Source organism: Schistocerca cancellata, chromosome 1 (genome assembly GCF_023864275.1).
Source record: "Schistocerca cancellata isolate TAMUIC-IGC-003103 chromosome 1, iqSchCanc2.1, whole genome shotgun sequence".
Taxonomy (NCBI): Eukaryota; Metazoa; Arthropoda; class Insecta; order Orthoptera; family Acrididae; genus Schistocerca; species Schistocerca cancellata.
The window spans coordinates 251,959,439-251,979,703 of record NC_064626.1 but is presented as its reverse complement, the minus strand read 5'-3'; the positions used below and the strand labels follow the sequence as shown (position 1 = coordinate 251,979,703).

Below are 20,265 nucleotides of genomic sequence, written 5' to 3'. Positions count from 1 at the left end.
GAAAAAATTATAACATATTACCCAGGTTTCGCTTTAGGGCCATCACTTTTCCTAATACCATCAAATGGGGTGATTTCGGACAGTTTTGTTGTTATTTAGATTGTAACTTTCATATATATTGTTAGATTAAATTGATTGTTATGGAAGCGGTAGGGTATATGTGTAACAAATAAAATATCCCAGAACCAGAAAGCGTATGTATATTTATCTGAGGCAGTTAAATAAAGTGCCCGAAGTCACCCCATGGACTGGGGTGATTGCGGACACATGTGTATTTTAAATATCTGTCCAAAGTTACAGTATATAGAGGACGAGTTCAGACAGTTACTGCCTTTTTTTCTTTTTTTTTAAATTCTACATGCTTTTTATTTGATTTTGGTGACATTTTACACATTTTAAGATAGCCCTTTGTTACGAATAAGTGATATCTGTAATATATAAAATTCATTATATCATTTCATAAGTTTTTATTTTGCAAGAATTTGAATAAACAGTCTCTTTGTTCACTTCTGCATGAGCTCATTTAATTTTTTTTGCTTAAGCGAACGGAAAGATACTCTGACTGTCGTTTGAGGAATACATGCAACCGTTCTTCTCCTGGCAAATTATTACAAAATTTCTTCTCTTTTTGGCTAGATTTATCAAGGTAACCTTTAACTAAATATCTAATATCCAATTTGGTGAAGGGAAATCCCCAATATGCAGCCCTCAAGATACCATGCTTCAACATTTCTTCTTCTTCTTCTTTATTTAGCACTGGCTGTCCTCCCATTTTTTTCGGATGAGCCTCCTGCACTTTATTTTGTAGGGTTGATTTAGGTATACCATACAAAACACATGCTTTTCTGTATGATAATTTACCACTCTGAATATCATGAACAGCTTTATCTAAAAGTTCCAGGTCATAATTACACCATACTGTAGCACCTCTCCTCCTCTTATACATTCTTGATGTTGTCCGAAATCACCCCACACAGTACACAGTTTTACAAAAACTGTCGTTATTTTATAACCTTGCACGAGAAACTCGACAAACTTTTACAGAAATTGTCTCAATGCAGTTAGCTACTGAGCATGTCGACAATTATGGTTACAATAACTTCCTGCTCGGCACAACAATAGAAAGTTTCCACTTTATGATAGTGCATGGATTTTTAATACTGAGACTGTTCATCAATTATTCACCTATGGAAACAACTGACGGAAAATAAAAGTTTGCTAAAGCGATAAACGCAATCTTGCGCTTAAAACAACTGGCGCACGGACGTTAAAATAAGTAACTCTTTCTTTCTATGCACTAACAAAGAGTAAATAAGCCATACTGTCTGAATTCGCTCCGGTGTCCAAAATCACCCCGTTTGATGGTATTTATAAATAATTTGCCAGTTTATCTAGCAACAGATTCAAAGCTTTTTTATGGGTTAACCAGAATTTCTATCTAAGCAATGTGGTCTGCTGAATGTTTCTGGTAAAGAAATTGCTTGCTCAGTGTAACAAGAACACTGCCTGTATAAAAATAAAAGAAGATTATGGTAATGATAGAAGACAATGGAGAGTGTCTTAACAGAGGTTAAGTCTAGGAGGGTGTGAATGTATTTGAAAAAAACAGAGCTGCAAAATTACTAATGACAGAGTCAGAACAATTATTTGGAGAAAAAGATGAAGATGATGAAGAAGAAGAAGAAGAAGAAGAAGAAGAAGAAGGCAGCTTGCCAGTACATAGCGTAAAAACCATAATATGTTTAGACTTCTCCATAAGAAAATGTAAAGCTTGTTAAGTGGGAAAAATCAATGTAGGACACTGAAAAATCTTTTTTTTTTTTTTTTTTGCTGTTGTGCTCTGTGTGACAGAGCATCATTTGGAAGTCACAGAAATTGAACAGATGCACCTAGATGGATGCAAGTGGGTATCACATTGTGTGAGCGCAATATGAGAAAAGGGGGAGTGGTTATACACACTGAGGATAAAGTAAACTCTCAGCCCATAGACCTCCTGTAATACTACACTGTGCTGCACTTCAGTAACGCACTTGGAAACATGCCACATAGTGGTTCTGAAAGTCTATGGGACCCCAGTGAGAAGTGTCTTGAACTTTGTTTAACAGTTTTTGGGGGTATTAATAAGACTTAGTAGAAATACCTGGGGAGTGGTTGTATGTGGCAATTTCAATTTAGATTTCATCTTGGATAGGTCTGATTGAGGAAAACTTGTGTAAATGACGTCCATCTTTGGTTTGCCCCTATGGCAATATTCCTAAAGGGAAAGGGGTAAGGGGGGGGGGGGGGCGGAGATTGGTATGTGTGATGAATTAATTTAGTATGCTTAACCCTAAACCTCAATTCCCCCCCCCCTTTTAATACCCTTTAAGTATTTTTAATCATAAATTTTTAGGCATGTATCAGCTCCTGACTTGTGTGTTTCCCTTTCCATCTCCATCCTGCTGAATGTAAGGAAGTCTTTTCCTGTACTTGTTTTGTTATGAATCATAAGCATTGTATTTAGATACATTTTATTGTTTATTTTATCATAAACAGAACTACTGTCACTAGTGATATGCCCAGACATTTTTTCTATGTTTCAGTTTCCATCACGTTGGGATGAGATTGATTTCGTGACATACTGATATGAGCACTATTCATGTGGCATTATGTGCAAATTTGCACTCTATAAACTGAACCTGGCAGTCTAAATATTTTGTCACGATCAATGCAACACTAATCACTGCGTCATGTTAGGTTATCATGGTCAACTGGCACCAATCTTATTTGCTATGCAACAACGGCTCTGCACCTGACAACTAAAAAACAGGTAACAGAAGAAATTTATCTGCCTTACTCTGCTTTTGCTGTAGTCACTGATGTATCTCACTTCTGAACAATTAGCTTTCAGAAGAAGGTGATATTAATATTTCAGATCAATTAAAATGGACGCCACAATAAATGCTTCATCTGGTCACAGTGGTTGGATAGCAGCAATAAAGCACCCCCATAAATCATATGAATAGAAGAGAAGGAAATTTCCACAGGATGGCAAATGTCGACTAACATTATTTAGGGAGAATTTGTAGGTTGAAAAATGGGAAGTAGTTTACTCAAGACAAAAATTTAATTCTTTTGTGGAGGTGTTGTTGCAAAATTATTAATCCAGTTTTTCTTTACGAGATGTCAGGGGCTATTTGAGTGGATGCCTAGAAGAAGGGGGGCAAACATGCAAATTGGGTGTATTGCATTATGAGGAGGGAGCTGTAGTTGGTGTAGAGGACTAGCTCTAATCAAGATTTAAGAATGCAGTACAAACAGTATTGCAAAATTATTCAGCGTGCAACTGAAAGAGCAGAGACCGTGTACTATGGAGAGAGGGGAAAAAAAACTCCACAATCTGTACACACACAACTAGAGTAGGAGAGGAAGTGAATAAACTTAGCAATGAAAATGATGTTTTAGTCTTGGAGGACAGCAGTAGTGAAACAATGAAGTTCAAATTTGTTGACTGCTAGGTTCAGTGGACTTTTTTTCCCTAATAGTGGTTGAAAACACAGGTACAAAAATTTGTCGACAAAAAGCAAATTCATAGGATTTATTTGGACAGGCATGCATGCCCCATCAGCTTCTGTAAAATTTTGCCAAATCATCTCTTGAAAAGGACAAAAATATTGTTAGGTAGTTGAAAGGCAGACGCTATTCTGCCAACGATGGTGTCTCAGCCAGAGTGCTAGGATCTCATGCTGACTTAACAGTGCCACCCTTTATGGAACCATCTCCCTCCTCTGCACATAGTCCAAAGTTTTTGGGTTAGTTTCCTATGACAGAATGCTCAACAATCTCCCTGAGAATAAGTTTCTGAAAATCTCCATTTGGCTTTCTTAAAGGCTTCTGTGCTGAGACAGCATTATATGATATCACAAGCTTAATCTTAGTAGAGCTAAAAACAAAATATTACCCAGTTCATATTATCTGTAATCTTACTAAGGGCTTGGGACTGTGTGGATTACAGAGTTCTGCCAGGGAAACTAGGGTTGTGTGACATTGGGGGCATTCTTTTGCCTGGTTGGAGTCCTATCTTAACATTAGCAACCTAGGCAACAGGAATAAGATTCAACTCAGAGAGTGAAAAGTTAGATGCACTGTGCCACAGTGTTCAGCACTTTGTCTACTCCTGTTCTTGGTCTGTAAAAGTAATATACATTGAAAATGGGAGTTAGAGCAATGAGCCCAAGTTCATTCATATTAGACATAGCCAAATTAGAGTAAGTTTAAAGGAAACAGGCAACTAGTTTCATGATAACTACTGGGTAGTGAATGGCAAACAAAGCAGTGTTGACGAACTTCAACCTATTATGAAGCAGAGGACAATCAGCTGTGTCAGTGGGAATTTGACAATCATAAGTTTTATCAGGCCTCAAACACAATATTCTTACAAGCACCAATTGATGCTTATTTTGGGTGGGAATACCATGTAAAAATTTTTAAATAAACTTTGTAACATATTAAGATTACTTCAGAAATGTCTCATTTTGGACATCAAGAATAAAATCAAAGTTACATGTTTTCACTGAACATATGAACAGAAGAGAATATTTTCAGCGATACTGTTATCAGCAGTGTCAGTGGCAGCGCATTATATTCTGCATGCTGCATATCTCACTGTTACCTTTAATTTCTACATTAATCATTTGTATATACTGTTGTTGCCTTTATATTTTTTCCACTTAACAATACTTCTCAAATCCTGCATCAATATATTTGTTACATAGAGGCTAAACAAATAATTAAAAGAAAGAAAATAATACATAAACAATTATTTTAGTGATTTCTTGTGCAGACATCACATGTAACTTACCATGGTTCAGACCAAACCTCATTCCAATTATTGTTTAGCTCATTATGCCTTATTTCAGCACTGATGCTATCCCACGAGGAGAGATGAGCCAGGCACTGAAGAATATTAATTAAGATTAAAATGATGTATTATAAATAACACAGGCTAGCAATTTTCATTTTGTACACTTGAAAACTACATATGACATTAAACTGAATTTATTAAAACTTATATTTCTGATGAATGCACCATCCTTGCTAATTCTACAATAAATTACAAAATTGTATGAAGTTATATCTATAGGTGGTTTCACCTTTTGTCTTCATATTATTCAACCCTCTTTCCATTTTCTCTCTTCTTACTTCCTTTTCCACCTTCACCTTCAAAGAAGGATTGTTGCCATTTTCATTCAGTAAATGTGTGTCTAATTACTATTATGAAGCAACAGAGACAGAACTTAGAAGTACAAACTTCCTTAATTATAAGTCCGGATTTGATACGAGATACGGCCAAAAAATGTAACTTTCTTTAAAATTACCCATTTTGTGAAAACTATTTTAAATACATTCTTAAGAAAATCCATTACAAATAATATCCTAATTTTTCAACCAAATATTCACTTCATAGAATCAACACTACAAATAATAACCCCATAGTTAATAACTTAGCAGTACTATTAAAGAACACTTATTTTTAATAATTTCAATCAACAATGACAAGATTAGTTGCTAATAAAATATAGTACAACCACTGTCTTTCGGGGTTACTGCTGGTCAGCTCTTCTTCGGCTATCGACGAATTAATAGGTAGTATCAGAACTAATAATTGATATACATTTAGTGTAAAATATTCTGTTTGCGTCTTTCTAAATTGCAGTAATATTTAATTATAAACAAATGTTATAATCGTTTTCTTTTGACATCATACATTTCTATGACCATCTTGGAATTTTTATGTGTTTTTTATGTATATATTTACTTGTATTTGACTTAGAATCTGTGGAATTGGCATTAAATACTAGCACAAGAAATCTTGTCTAACATATTTATTTTGATTTTCTCATTTGTTGTACATCCACAAGTATTTCATTGCTATAAATCTATGGAATATACAGTTAATGTAATCTAATCTCATAGTCAATGTTTCTTTGACTAGACATTACCCATGCACAAATGGATAAGAATGTTCTATTACTGTAGTCTCATTACATATTGCACTCTAGTGAGGAGTTGATTTGCCAGGACAGAGAAAAAAACTGAGGAGCAAATATGTGACACATTCTGATATTTGTTGTGAAATAAATAATATAAGGTACAGAAATGCTGTGCCAAAGCATTTCTGCAGATGAAGCATTTACTGCTGCTGACACACACACACACACACACACACACACACACACACACATACACACAAAATTGCACACACTATCCTGGCTTTGACAATGATTGTTTCCACCATATTGGGAATGGTTAAAAAGGGAGGGCTTATCACTCAGACGTAAGGTCGATAGTCACCCATCTGTTGTCAGGACATAATGAGAAGTAAAGATGGATTATATGAAGAGAAATGAATATTGAAGTAAAGAAGTAGGGATGGAAAAAAAATAGAAAGAAGGAAAAGAGGGGAACAAAAAAGTAAAAGCAATAAAAGATAACACTCTTCTGTATGACAGGAAAGACCTGAATGCTACACTAGTGCAACCCATCCTTGAATACTGCTTGAGTGTCTGGGACCCCTACCAGGAAAGATTAAAGAGAGACATCAAAGCAATTCAAAGGTGCACTGCTAGATTTGTTAGCAGTAGGTTTAATCAGCAAGAAAGTATTATAGTGATTCTTCTGGAACTCAAATGTGACTTCCTGAAGGAGAGGCAGCGCTCTTTTCAAGGTACGCTATTGAGAAAATTTACCGATCTGGCACTGAAACTGATTGCAGAACAATCCTAATGCCGCCAATGTACATTTCGTGTCAGAACCATGAACATAAGATAAGAGAAACTAGGGCTAATATGGAGGCATGTAGACAGTCACTTCTCCACTGCTCTCTCTGCAAATGGGACAGGAAAGGAAATGATCAGTAGTGGTGCAATGTACACATCGCCATGCCATATTGTTGCTTGCACAGCATGCATGTAGGTGTAAATGAACACGTACATGTAGATGCCTCTTCATCCTAAGGGCTACCCCGATACTCCCACCTGATACTAGTTTCCCTGAATTCCAAAGATAGACACGTGCCCTCAAATAGATCACCTTAACCCGACACCCTCCTAGACTTAACCTCTGTTAGGACACTCTCCATTGTCTTCTATCATTATCATAATCTTCTTTTATTTTTTTTTTATTATTATTATGTCTCATTACTTTATTTCTTGCTATTACATTTTCATTTTTGTTCTCCTTCCTCCATTCTTTCTCATTTTTCACCACCATAGGTGTAATCACACTATTCATTGCTCATATCTATATTTACTTCCCACTCTGTTCTAATCCTCTTTAGCCTGAAAGTTGGAACAGTGCTTACCAATGAACTTTTCCTCCCAACTCCATTCTCTGATGTGTCTCCTCCTTTTTCTCCCCTTGTCCTCTCAAGAGGTGGATCCTCTCATCTGGGATCTGAGTGACCTGCGTTCCCTTTCAACCTTCTCCAACCTATCCTCCTCTCATCCCCGTGGAAGGAATTAATAATTTCAAGAGTTAATACCAAGTATTTTCTAAAGGTGAGTACAGCCGAGACATTATTTATCATAATTTTTTTATGTTATCAAATGTATTTTATACTTTTGAAAGATAAAAAAGAAAGTAACACCAAAGCTGTACCTTGTAATACGAGCTACGACAGAAGTCCTGTAGGTCTTCACATGATGTGTCCTTTAAAGCATTACGATAATGCAAACTTGCAGGTTTCCATTCCATGTCTGCTTGACATACAAGAGCCTTTTTCAAGTTTTCAGATGTTTCCAAACTGTTTCGAAATATTCCTTGGACAGAGTTCCAATCTCCAAGGCCCGTATACAACCTTAAATTAAGACACAAAAGAAATATAACATTCACTACATACACATGAAGGATTTTGTGCACCTCAGGCAGAAGAAACAGACGAAGGAAAATATTCTGTACATTATGATTTGAAGAAGGTGCATCAAGAGTTCTTCAAATTTGCAGAAGATGCACCAATAATTAGCTTTAGAAGGTTATGTAGAAGGGAAAAGGAAGCGAGGAGGGAAAAGATTTCAGATACTGGATAAAGTGAAGGATGGTACAAATACAGCAGCCTTAAGAAGAAAGCAATGGATCGCAGAAAATGGAGAGGCAAAGGACCTTCTATATAGCAGAAAACTGATGATGATGATGATGATGATGATGATGATGATGATGATGCATCAAGAATTCTGACTGGCACGATTAGAATCAAAACTATTTTCATTCATCACATCAGTCACATTTTATTGCCATGTTATCCCCACCCCTCTCACACACACTATCAGATCATTAAATGATTAACTACACTCTGTACCTCATAACCTTCACTTTGTGAAGAAAGTGTACACTTTGAATACCATTTTATACTGTTTCACAGATTCAGCTACATAATTATGTTTATTAGGGTATTAAAGTATTAGGACTGCATTTCTCCGTGAAATGTAGTGTTGTTCTCTTTTAGTAGTGTTACCCGACCTGGTAAGCTATATATGGGGCATGAATATCATCAGAAATTGAATGATCACAGTGAAGGATGCAGAGATACCCTGGTCAACTTGTGTAATACCCAGATTTGTGAGGCATTTGGATGTGGCAATGGCCCAGTGTTGGACTGCAAGGGAATGTAAGGGCAGGCATATTCATTGCCAAGGTTCTGGTGAAACATGTCTGAACCCAGAGAGAGGAACACCATACTGTGCACCAAGCACATGGCCACCCCTTCACAACTACACCTGCCATCTGACAACAAGAAATGGACTCCCTGCAACACTCTGTGTCATCCTGCACTATTGGGCACAGACCAGCAGCAGATGGACTATGGAATTAGCATCCCAGGTGTAGGTTGTTGTTAATGCTACATTAAAAACAAATGCATCTAGGGAGCCACTGTAAACACAAAGCACAGATGGCTGATGAAGTGGGTCACAGTCTGTTCATCGAAGAATCACGGTTCTGCACTATCCTCGATGATCAAGATTGGCATGCATGGTGGTGTCGTGAAAAGATGTGCCATTCTTCCAATGTGATTGTACCTCCCATGTGAAAGTATCATGACATTTTTCAACAGGACAATACTCTTTCAAACATGATATGTCTAGTACCTTCCACCGTGGAAGTCGAACACGAGGCAGAACAAATGGACGTGGTCAGCCCATAGAGGGCACCACGCAGCGAGGGCGCCACCGCTAAGCCACGTGCAGACAGTGGCCAATAGCCGCTTCCTCCGGTTTCGTATATAGGGACCCGCTCTGTCCTAGTCCAGCCAGTCTGGTACTTGCTCTGGATTGCGTTTCTATCTCAGCGGTACTACGTTCTGGTCGTTGCTCGTTGTTGACATTTGCCTGGCTCTGGTTCCGAGTGGATTTATGTTTGGTGTTTGGTGTTGTGGTTTCCACAAGCCTCCATTGTTTATCTCTTCCTTGTTGTGTCGCTCAGTCAGTCGTGGTCAGTTATTGTCAGTTGTCGGTCTGTCGTCCGACTCGTCCTGTGTTTACCCGGTGGTGTTTGCTTCACCGCCGGCAGCTTCCCCGCCTGGCAGCTCCGATCCGCAGGCCAAGGCGTTCCCGCTGTCGGTTGTGGTTACTACATTTGGCGACGAGGTAAACGGAACATAGGAGTATGGAAGAGAAATTACTCACTCTCTTAGAGCAACAGCAGCAGCTCATGTGACAGCAGCAGCAGCAGTTGGAGGTCTTACAGACCTCATTGCAGTTGCTCTTGGACAGGGCCAATAAGCGGGATTCCCTCCCACCTCTTTCTCCAGGTGCCCCGCTTTCAGACACGTCCCAACGTCCGCCGTCGTTCCCACCGTTCAATGACGCAAAAGAGGATTGGGTAACATACCTGCATCGTCTGAAGCAACATTTCACGGCCTTTCAGGTGTCGGATGACTCTCTGGAGCGGTCGTCGTTCTTGTCTTGGGGCTCACCGGACATGTTTTTCTTGCTCCGCAAGTTAGCACCATTGGCCGACCCCATGGCTCTCTCCTTTCATGAGATCTGTGTGTTGCTAACTAACTATTATTCCCAGCGATACCACGTGGTTGCGTCTCACTTGGAATTCCATCAATACCACAAGCAGCCGGGTCAGTCCTACCGCTCCTGGGTGACGGATTTGCAAGGCCTCAGCCGCAAATGCAACTTCACGTGCACCAATCAGCAGTGCAAGGCATCATATGCAGATTTGTTAATTCGGGATGTGGTCGTTCAACTGGCGCCCGATCCTGAGGTCCGCACTACGGCGTTAAAGTTGGACAACTCCTCATTGGAAGGCATTCTGCGTATTGCCCATTCCTTCGAAATTGCTCAAGCGGCGAACGAACGTCTCATGGCGCGGCCCCAGGTGGCAGCGGTTGAGTCCACTTCCCGCTCCACTCCTTATTGCCGTCTCTAGAGGGCACCGCCATCGAGATTCCTCGCTGTCTAACGTCTCTACGGTGTCCGAACCGCCAGTTGCCCCTCGATGTTGGCCGCGTGGCCCCCTCCCATTGTGCCCCCAGTGCTTCTCGGCACACACTCGAGCTGACTGTCCCCATCGCTGGAAGACCTGTTCGCTCTGTGAGAAAGAGGGCCACCTTCAATCTGTCTGTCGTAACTGCTTGACCCACCCCTGCGGGCTAACAGGAGGCCATCTATGCTTTACACGCAGTCGCCCCTCGGACCGACACATTGGCTCAAAAGTTATTCCTCACCCTACACATCTTTAACGAGGATGTCCGTTTCCAGGTCAATACGGGGGCCACAGTTTCTTTGGTCAATCTGACGACGTATGCACGTCTCGGGTCTCCAGAATTGTCCCCACCCTCTCAGAGGTTGGTCGCCTACGGTGACGGTTCCATCCCTCTCCGTGGCCAGTTTTCTGTCATGGCCATCTACAAAAACGTTCCCCGGCCCCTTATCCTATTTGTGGTGGACCACCCGTCGGCTTTGGACATTTTTGGACTAGATGCGTTTACACGGTTTGGCTTTTCCATTCAAGACGAAGTGCAGTTTGTTTCAACTACGGTTCCATTTCAGGACCTAGACGATCTGTGCGCGTCCTTTTCCTCCCTGTTTTCGGCAGACCTGGGCTGCGCTTCCGATTTCCAGGCACACATCACTTTACTGCCGAATGCACGGCCTCCCTTTTGTTGGGCTCGGCCTATCCCAGTAGCTTTGCGTGTGGCCGTCAAGCAGGAACTCTATCGGCTCCAGGCTGCGGGGGTTATCGAGCCAGTACAATCGAGTGCCTGGGCAACGCCCTTAGTGGTCATCAAGAAACCCAATGGATCACTGTCTTTGTGGGGATTTTGGGGCTACGGTCAACGCTCAGTCTTTGGTCGAAACTTATCCCATTCCTCGACAGGAAGATTGTCTCGCTAAACTGGCAGGTGGCGAGTACTTTTCTAAGATTGATCTGGCAGAAGCCTATCACAAATTGCTGTTGGATGAGGAATTGCAGGGCATCGTCGTCATCAACACGCCTTTCGGTCTCTATAAATACAAGCGTCTTCTGTTTGGCATTTCCTCTGCCCCTGCGATTTTCCAGCGGTATCTCGAGCAACTTACACAACCAATACCGGCTTGTGTCAATTACCTTGATGATATCTTAGTCACGAGGCGCACGCGCCAGGAAAATCTGGGCAACCTCAGTACCTTATTTCACGCCCTGCAGGCTGCAGGTTTACGTTGTCGACTGGAGAAGTGCAGTTTTTTTCAACCGGAAGTGGAGTACTTAGGACATTGGCTCAGTAAAGATGGCATTCGCCCTTCGGACCACAATGTCGCAGCCACCGATGCCCTTCCACGTCCACAAAACTTATCTGAGCTCCAGGTATTTTTGGGGAAAGTCAATTATTACTTAAAGTTCTCACCCCAAGCCGCCCACGTCGCGCATCCCCTAAATCGCCTGCGTCGCAAAGGGGTACCTTACAAATGAACTTCTGCCTGTGATCAGGCTTTCACCCGCCTGAAGACGATGCTGAAATCTGCCCCTTGCCTGATGCCTTTCTCTCCGGATCGTCCCTTGGTGGTGGCGGCCGATGCCTCAGCGTACGGGATTGGGGCAGTCGTGGCAAACAGGAATGAGGATGGGTCAGAGCAACCTGTGGCATATGCATCCAAGACGTTAACCCCTGTGCAAAGGAATTACTCTCAGATCGAAAAGGAGGCTCTTGCCATTATTTTTGCAGTTCAGAAATTTCACATTTACCTGTTTGGGGCGCAGTTCACCCTCCTCACGGATCACAAGCCCTTAGTGTCGCTCTTCGGGCCCCATTCGCACCGCCCAGAATGGACAGCTCAGCGTCTTCAGCGCTGGGCGTTGTTCTTGTGTAATTACACTTACACCATCCGCTATAAGCCCACCAGTCAGCACACTAATGCGGATGCCTTGTCACGTCTCCCAGCAGGACCCGATCCGGCGTTCGACCAGCAGGAAGTCCTGTGCTTCCACATCGCCTCTGCCCACCAGGAGATTCTCGCTGGATTTCCTCTGACAGCCATGCAAATCACCGCTTCCACGCGCAGGGACCCCATTCTGCGACAAGTCCTCCGCTATGTGACACATGGTTGCCCTCCCTACCTTACCCGACGTTTGAAAACTGACTTCAGCCCGTGGCGTCACGTCTCACACAGACTTTCGGTGATGGAGGACGTCCTCCTGTTGTCCACGGACTTGGACGCCCATCGGGTGATCATCCCTCCGAACTTACGCCACCGCGTCCTGCACTTATTACACTGCGGACACTGGGGGATGTCTCGCATGAAGGCGTTGGCTCGACGACATGTCTATTGGCTAGTGATCGATGGAGACATTGAGCACCTGGTCCGTGGTTGCACAGTGTGTGCGCGTCATCAGGCTAGTCCTCCACAATTGTTCGCGCCCTGGCCAACACCCAGCCAACCCTGGGACAGGATCAATCTCGATTTTGCAGGCCCCTTCTTAGGCTCCATGTGGCTCCTCATCATTGATGCCTATTCCAAATACCCATATGTGGTTCGCATGGCGTCCACCACCACTGACGCCACTCTCACTGCCTTGGCCCAGGTGTTGGCCATTGAAGGCCTTCCTCAGATGTTGGTCACAGATAACGGGCCTCAATTCACGGCGTCCTCATTCCAGACCTTCTGCTCCGCTAACGGTATCAAACACATTCGCTCTCCCCCCTTCCATCCTTCATCCAATGGTGCGGTGGAAAGCCTGGTCCGCACTTTCAAACAGCAGCTGATGAAATCAGTGGAGCCGTCGGCCCTCACCTTGTTTTTAAGCACCAACCGCACTACACCGGTGGCCGGTCATAGTCCTGCTGAACTCCTTCACGGGCGACAACTACGGACCCTCCTCCACCTGCTGACACCATCCTCTTCTGGGCCCCACTCTCGCTCCTCCCGGCGCTACACCCCGCGCATGGCCATGTGGGCCAGCTCCTATGGCAGCACACCTGCATGGACGCCCGCTACGGTGACAGCGGCTCATAGGCGGCGAGTGACAACCGTACAGACACACAGAGGGCTCGAGCGTCGCCACCATAACCAACTCCGCCCTCGGGCCCCTGCCTTGATTCCTCCCCCACCGCCTTCCCTGCTTCCTGGTGCGGACACGTCCCTCGAGGTGGAGCCCTTCACTTCAACCTCCATCTCCTCGCTGGCTCTGCAGACACCCCTTCCGCCTCGCCGGGGTATAGAGACGCCCACTGACCCCCTGCCCTCTGGTGACACCTTGATGGATGCCGCAGACAGTCTGCCCACCCCTCCCCCAGTGGTCCCTCCAGACGTCTCACAACCCGTGCCCTCGTTCCGCCCGCCTTGGCATCGTCCGGGGCATTTCCGCCCCTATGCACCAATTTCGGTGGGGAGGGATCTAGTACCTTCCGCCGCAGAAGTCGAACACGCGGCAGAACAAATGGACATGGTCAGCCCATAGAGGGCTCCGCCTCCGCGGCGGCTACTCCGCGCAGCGAGGGCACCACCGCTAAGCCACATGCAGACAGCGGCCAATAGCTGATCCCTCCGGTTTTGTATATAGGGACCCACTCTGCCCTAGTCCAGCCAGTCTGGTACTCGCTCTGGATTGCGTTTCTATCTCGGCGGTACTACGTTCTGGTCGTTGCTCGTTGTTGACATTTGCCTGGCTCTGGTTCCGAGTGGATTTATGTTTGGTGTTTGGTGTTGTGGTTTCCACAAGCCTCCGTTGTTTATCTCTTCCTTGTTGTGTCCCTCAGTCAGTCGTGGTCGGTTGTTGCCAGTTGTCGTTGGTCTGTCGTCCGACTCGTCCTGTGTTTACCCGGTGGTGTGTGTTACACCGCCGGCAGCTTCCCCGCCTGACGGCTCCGATCCGCAGCCCAAGGCGTTCCCACTGTTGGTTGTGGTTACTACAATATGTATCTCTATGAACTGTGTGTGTGATGTTGAGATACCCTCATGGCCAGCAAGATCCCCATATCTGTCCCCAATAAGACATGTGGGGGACCAACCTGAAAATCAGCTTGGTCCCATTGCTAGTATCCAAGGTATCGAAGACCACGTAACAACAGTTGGGGCCAGGTTACCCCAGGAGTGGATGCAACTGCTTAATGACACAATTCCCAACCAAATCAGTGCACACATCCAGGTCAGCAAGGGGTACATTTTAAGTAGGATCATAGTTCCAAGTTCTCTGTACATTTGAATCAATTTTATAGTCACTGAAATATCATCACATAACCTCTCAGCTTATAAAGTTTCATTTATTTTCCTTCTCCCCTTTTGTGTGTTTAACATTTTTTGTCAGGTAGAGTATTTTCTTTCCATACATTTACATGCACAATGTAGAAACTTTAGTACTCATGGACAGATCTCCTAATATAACAGTTTTACTAATCTGCCTATTTTTTGGTTATTCAGTTAACCTATCAAAATGGTCGTGTGCAAGTCTGCAGGGGTACAAAGTGAAATTAAACCAAATTATCACCTTCAGGTAAACAAAATTATAATTCCTATATTTATTTATAGTTTACACCTTTTATCATCTATGAGGAAATGTACCCAACATGCTTAAAATCATTTTCATAGTATCTATGGTTTTAAGTCACTCCCATCCGGAAAAATTACACACTGTACCACAGGCATGAATAAAATGTGTTTTTAGGGCAAATGAATAGAGGACACATTAAATGTTAAACTAGGGTATCTCGTATTTACCTAATTTTCACCGATGTAGTAATAAGAAAGCTTTATCGCAGGACAACAAAGTCAAATACATGCTCATTTCACCTGAGGTGGAAATTACAATCTAAACATTAAAAAATTATAAATGTTTGATATTAGTGATATCACTGTACTCTCTGTATTTTTACAATGGTCAGTTTGTCTCATGAGCATTTGTTAATTTTAAATAAACCCCATCAACAATGTCCCTTTCTGGCCCACTATGAAAAATGTAAAAGAAGACTTAATATTTGGGGAGAATATGACCACAGCAACTAAGACAGATAAATGCATTGTAAGGCATACATTAAAAAAAATTACTTACAAAGCACAAGTAGGTATTCTGAGTCCCGCCAGACTATATTCATCATATTTGATGGGTTGTTTACTTATTGCAGTTGTAATGTTGGTTTACATTAACTAAAACAGCACAAAACTAGATAATAAACATCAAAACACTCACAATAATGTCCTTCTTTCCTGTGCTATGGCTGAGGTACACAAAGGTCCTGACAGGACGCCTGGACATGAAAAAAAACGGGGCAGAGAAGTTTTGGAAAGACCTTTGCTTTGCAGCAACATATACGCTGCATATTTTCGTATTACGAAAGTATAAATTCGAATTGCACCAAACACAGCGCGTCAGTTTCCGGAGCGTTGAAACCGAGGTTGCGATGTCCTTTTGTAAGCGAGTCATATCTCAAGCCACGAGATCTCGCCAGCCGATGACAGCAGCTATTCAGAGCATAGGACACGTGTTATAGTCAGCCAATAGCAAGATCACTGGTTACATAGCGCGAACACGCAAGAGGAAACGTTAGCAGTTTACATTAATGTACACAGTACCGTATATCTACAAGAAAAGCTAAACTTTCACATATAATTTTGGTCTGTAAGACTAACATGCTACAACAGAAGCTAAGTTTTCACATGTAATATTGATTTTTTTTTTGCGTGTGTTACACTTTAAGATACATCACACAAATGTGCCAGTAACTTTAAAATTCTGACATAACTGTCTCGGCTCGAAATTCTTGTACGTGGCTGGTCCTCAAACTGCTCAGTTACGAACGCTCTGTGATTTAGATATCCATCCCACTTTCTCACACGTAACATTATTCAGAAATTTACTTTGAAAGTAACGCTTTTCTAACCACCGTTCGCAATACTATTCAGAGACTATTAGAAATAGGTTCGATTTACCAGTTGCCAGAGAACACCGAAAAAACAGGCATTATTGTGCGTGTGCAACTGTATTGGTGTAGGAAGCCCGCATGTTCGTGTGTATAAAGCACTAACAGAGCTCACATTACACCATAAAAGAAACAGGTCATCAGAGGGTACTCCAAAGAGCATCGGAATTTCGTAAACTATACTAAAATGCATAATTCGGCTTGAGTGCAAATTGGCTTTTTCCAGATTCACAATGAAGTAGGTCCCATCTGATATGAAGTTTTTCAGTGTGGTTTTTGGGATGTAAATTTTCTTGGAGTACCAGTACTCATCTCATTTTTGGTTCTTTATTATGGCATAATGCCATGTATGGCAGAAGATAACGTGCACTTGAAATTCAGCGAACAGTTGGAACTAGGCAATACTGTAGAATGAAACACTTCGTTTCAAATAAAATGACTGCCTCAGCGGAAAGATTAATAAAGCCAAATTTCTTTAGCAAACTTGCAAAATTAACTTCACTATTCTGCAAGGCGATTAATGTTTGACTGTTACAAACTTGGAAATAAAATAAAATCAGAAAACTGAAATTAATAATATATTTTTGCCCTCCGTAATTATGTGAATGTATTTTAATTCACCTGATATTCATTTTGTTTTCATTTGATGTGGGAGCTGTACACGAAGGGAAGCAGCGAAATCACTTAACGTAAACACGGGTCACGTGGAGGTTAACCCCCTCCCCACTACAACTCTGTGGAAGAGTGAATCTGGCAGCTAGGGCGCGGGAGAAATTTTTTTCTCGTTTGCATCTGGCTGCTTGCTGCTACTACCGATACAGCTAACAGCCAAACTTCAAGTAGCGGGAAGCGGGAGAAGGTACTGCTTATACGCGAGTCAAATGCGCATGCGCAACAGACCGCTGGCAATTGGTCAAACGAACCTAATGTGAACAGTTGTGACGTCATGCTCATAGCAAGCAGTTTATTGTTACGAAGAATTACAGTCTGCGCCCTACGGTCTTTGACATATTTTTGCTATTTGCAGACGCTTGTACGTGCACAGTGTTTTGTTGTTGTAAATTGCACATTTCCTTTGCCACTAAAGTTTTATTTTTTTCCCTCTCGTTTATATTTTCTTGCTGCAGTATCATTCTCCAGTAGCAGGATACAATAACATTCTTTGCTAGAGAATCAATTCTGCAATCAAAATTACAAAAATTTAACTGAAAGCTAAAACAATGAAAAATTCCCGGGTTTTTCCCAGTTTTCTCCCGGATGAAAAAATTCCCAGGTTTTCCCGGTTGGCCCGGGTCGTAGAAACCCTGTATAAATATGAGTAACATTTAGCTAGAAGGTCACCTCAGGGAAAAAAGCATGGTATTCAGTGTTCATATTTAATTAAAATCTGCTACTTACGCAGGTTAGTAAACTTTAAAGCCACACGATTTTATCCCACTACAGTAACTTTCATACCAGACATCTGCTCCAGGCATTTGGGAGTTTGGATAAATGATATCTCAGCAATTACACCATCACAAGGTATCAGAAACCTCATTCCAAGGGCATTATTGATTGATATTAACTCACAGCATATGTTGCAAATTTCTGTAACAGTGGGAAAAAGAGACACATCCCACAATGTTTCCAGTAACTCATTCATTCACACATTGTGTTACATAAATTCCAACAAGATCCACGCCAGTTCTAAAATTAAGTAAACACTGACAGTGTCTCCAAAATGCAAAGTAACATTTCAGCACTCATCAAGTAATAAATTATGTTGCACTTCATCTCTTTATGCAGCCTGCTCTCAAAAAAAAAAAAATTGCAAGTGAAGCAAACCCTGACATACATATCAAAAATAATCTGTGACCCAACAGCAGAGCACACAAAACAAATTACAGATAAATATTATCACTCTGTAAGTATGAACAACATCCTGTTCAAACAAAAATGAGAAATGGCAACCACACACCTGTAACAGAGAGTACCATGCTTCACATTACAGTATTGTGTGTTGCATTACGGAAATACTGAACAGCACACTGATTTTACTAGCGCATGCACAAAACCTCCTCCCTCCCCCTCCTCTCTCTCACACACACACACACACACACACACACACACACACACACACACACACACTCTTTCGAATGTCTGAAAAAATGTGTATGTGAAAATGTGTGCTCTGAAGTAGAAAGAGAGTGCTAGCTTCAAAGCTAGTAACATCACTGCATTGTTATGAGTTTCTATGAACCACAGGTTAAACATAAACAAGATGCCTACAGCTCCCTTTTGTCATTTTCATTACCAGCATCATTCTGGAATTCTTGTTGCTGTATGTATTTGATGCACAAACAAATAAAATTATTCAAAACTATAGGGAAGAACTCAATGCATACATTGCAGTGAATTGTAAAGCATTCACACTGAAATATGTAAGTTTTAACACTTTTGTGCTCTAGCATACACTTTTACTCAGACAATATTCTGTTTAATGTGCAAGATTTGGAAATATGTGTACTTACTCTGCTAGTCGTAACCAATGAATGTCACCTGTAGGGCCTTTCTGTCGTTTTGTTGGTATTGGATCAAGACTCTGAACATCATTAATAATATAATTCTCTAGTAAAAGGCAACCAGTTGAAAACAAACTTGCTGCCCTGCAAACTTAAAGCAAAATACAATTATACTTCACTGCCTTTGCCAAGATGAGTAATTAACATTGATTAGTACAACTAAAGACACAAGTAAGTGAGGAGGTGGTTTTATTGTCACTAAGAAATATTGGCAATGTTTGTTTATGTGAAAAATATTAAGTAGTGCCATGGTTCACAGTCCACACTAAATTATAGGTCACCCTACCACAGGCTGGGTAATACAGGTAAGAGGAAGGCAATGGCATACCATATCCAACAGGACTACAGCTACAGCACTCATTGTTAAAATTACCCTTCAGTTTGACGACAACGTTATCTAACTTTAGGAAACATTACAAATTAAGAACATTTGCTGGCAAAGCAAATAAATTTTACACCGAAACTTCCTGGCAGATTAAAACTGTGTGCCCGACCGAGACTCGAACTCGGGACCTTTGCCTTTCGCGGGCAAGTGCTCTACCATCTGAGCTACCGAAGCACGACTCACGCCCGGTACTCACAGCTTTACTTCTGCCAGTATCTCGTCTCCTACCCTCCAAACTTTACAGAAGCTCTCCTGCGGTCCTTGCAGAACTAGTACTCCTGAAAGAAAGGATATAGCGAAGACATGGCTTAGCCACACATCCTTCCAACAAGTTGTAAGACCGATTTTATTCCTCATATATAAGCGATATTAGTGCAACAACTTTTGTGGCAGCTTGAACTGACAACTGTAAACAACAGATTAACATTATTATTATTTTTTTATTAAAAATGAAACTCTTCCAGCTTTACTTTAGATTTTATATTTACTTGGCTACTACTTTTGATGCTGCGTCAACACCATCTTCAGGCCCATACACTTTGATGAAATCAATTGTGTGTGGCTCAGTACTAGAAGTCTGCGGTGAGACCACCATGTTCTCCAGGTGAATGGTGGGCAGTTACCGTCCGCCATCCACGTGGAGAACGTGTTGGCCTCACTGCAGACTTCTAGTACTGAGCCACACACAACTAATTTCATCAAAGTGTATGGGCCAGAAGATGGTGTTGACACAGCATCGAAACTAGTAGCCAAGTAAATATAAAATCTGAAGTACAGCTGGAGGAGTTTCATTTTTAATAAAAAAAAATTATACCAGCTGAGTCCCACCTTCATCCAATTTAAATATGGATGTACGGAGATTAATGTTAAAATTGATTGAAATGCAAAATGCAGACAATTCTTTTCTGGAAGAACTCATAATGGGTGACAAGAGTTGGTGT

At 41.9% G+C, this 20,265-nt stretch overlaps 1 protein-coding gene across 1 annotated transcript in view; it reads right to left on the bottom strand.

Moving 5' to 3' along the window:
- Window positions 1-20,265, bottom strand: part of LOC126167810 (DNA-dependent protein kinase catalytic subunit-like) — a 540,256-nt gene that overhangs the window by 152,365 nt on the left and 367,626 nt on the right. Inside the window, exons 35-37 of the mRNA XM_049920510.1 lie at window positions 18,889-19,030; window positions 7,639-7,837; window positions 4,841-4,935 (exon numbers count right to left, since the gene is read on the bottom strand). Coding sequence (XP_049776467.1) covers window positions 4,841-4,935; window positions 7,639-7,837; window positions 18,889-19,030 — 436 coding nt within the window. The remainder of the gene's footprint in view (window positions 1-4,840; window positions 4,936-7,638; window positions 7,838-18,888; window positions 19,031-20,265) is intronic.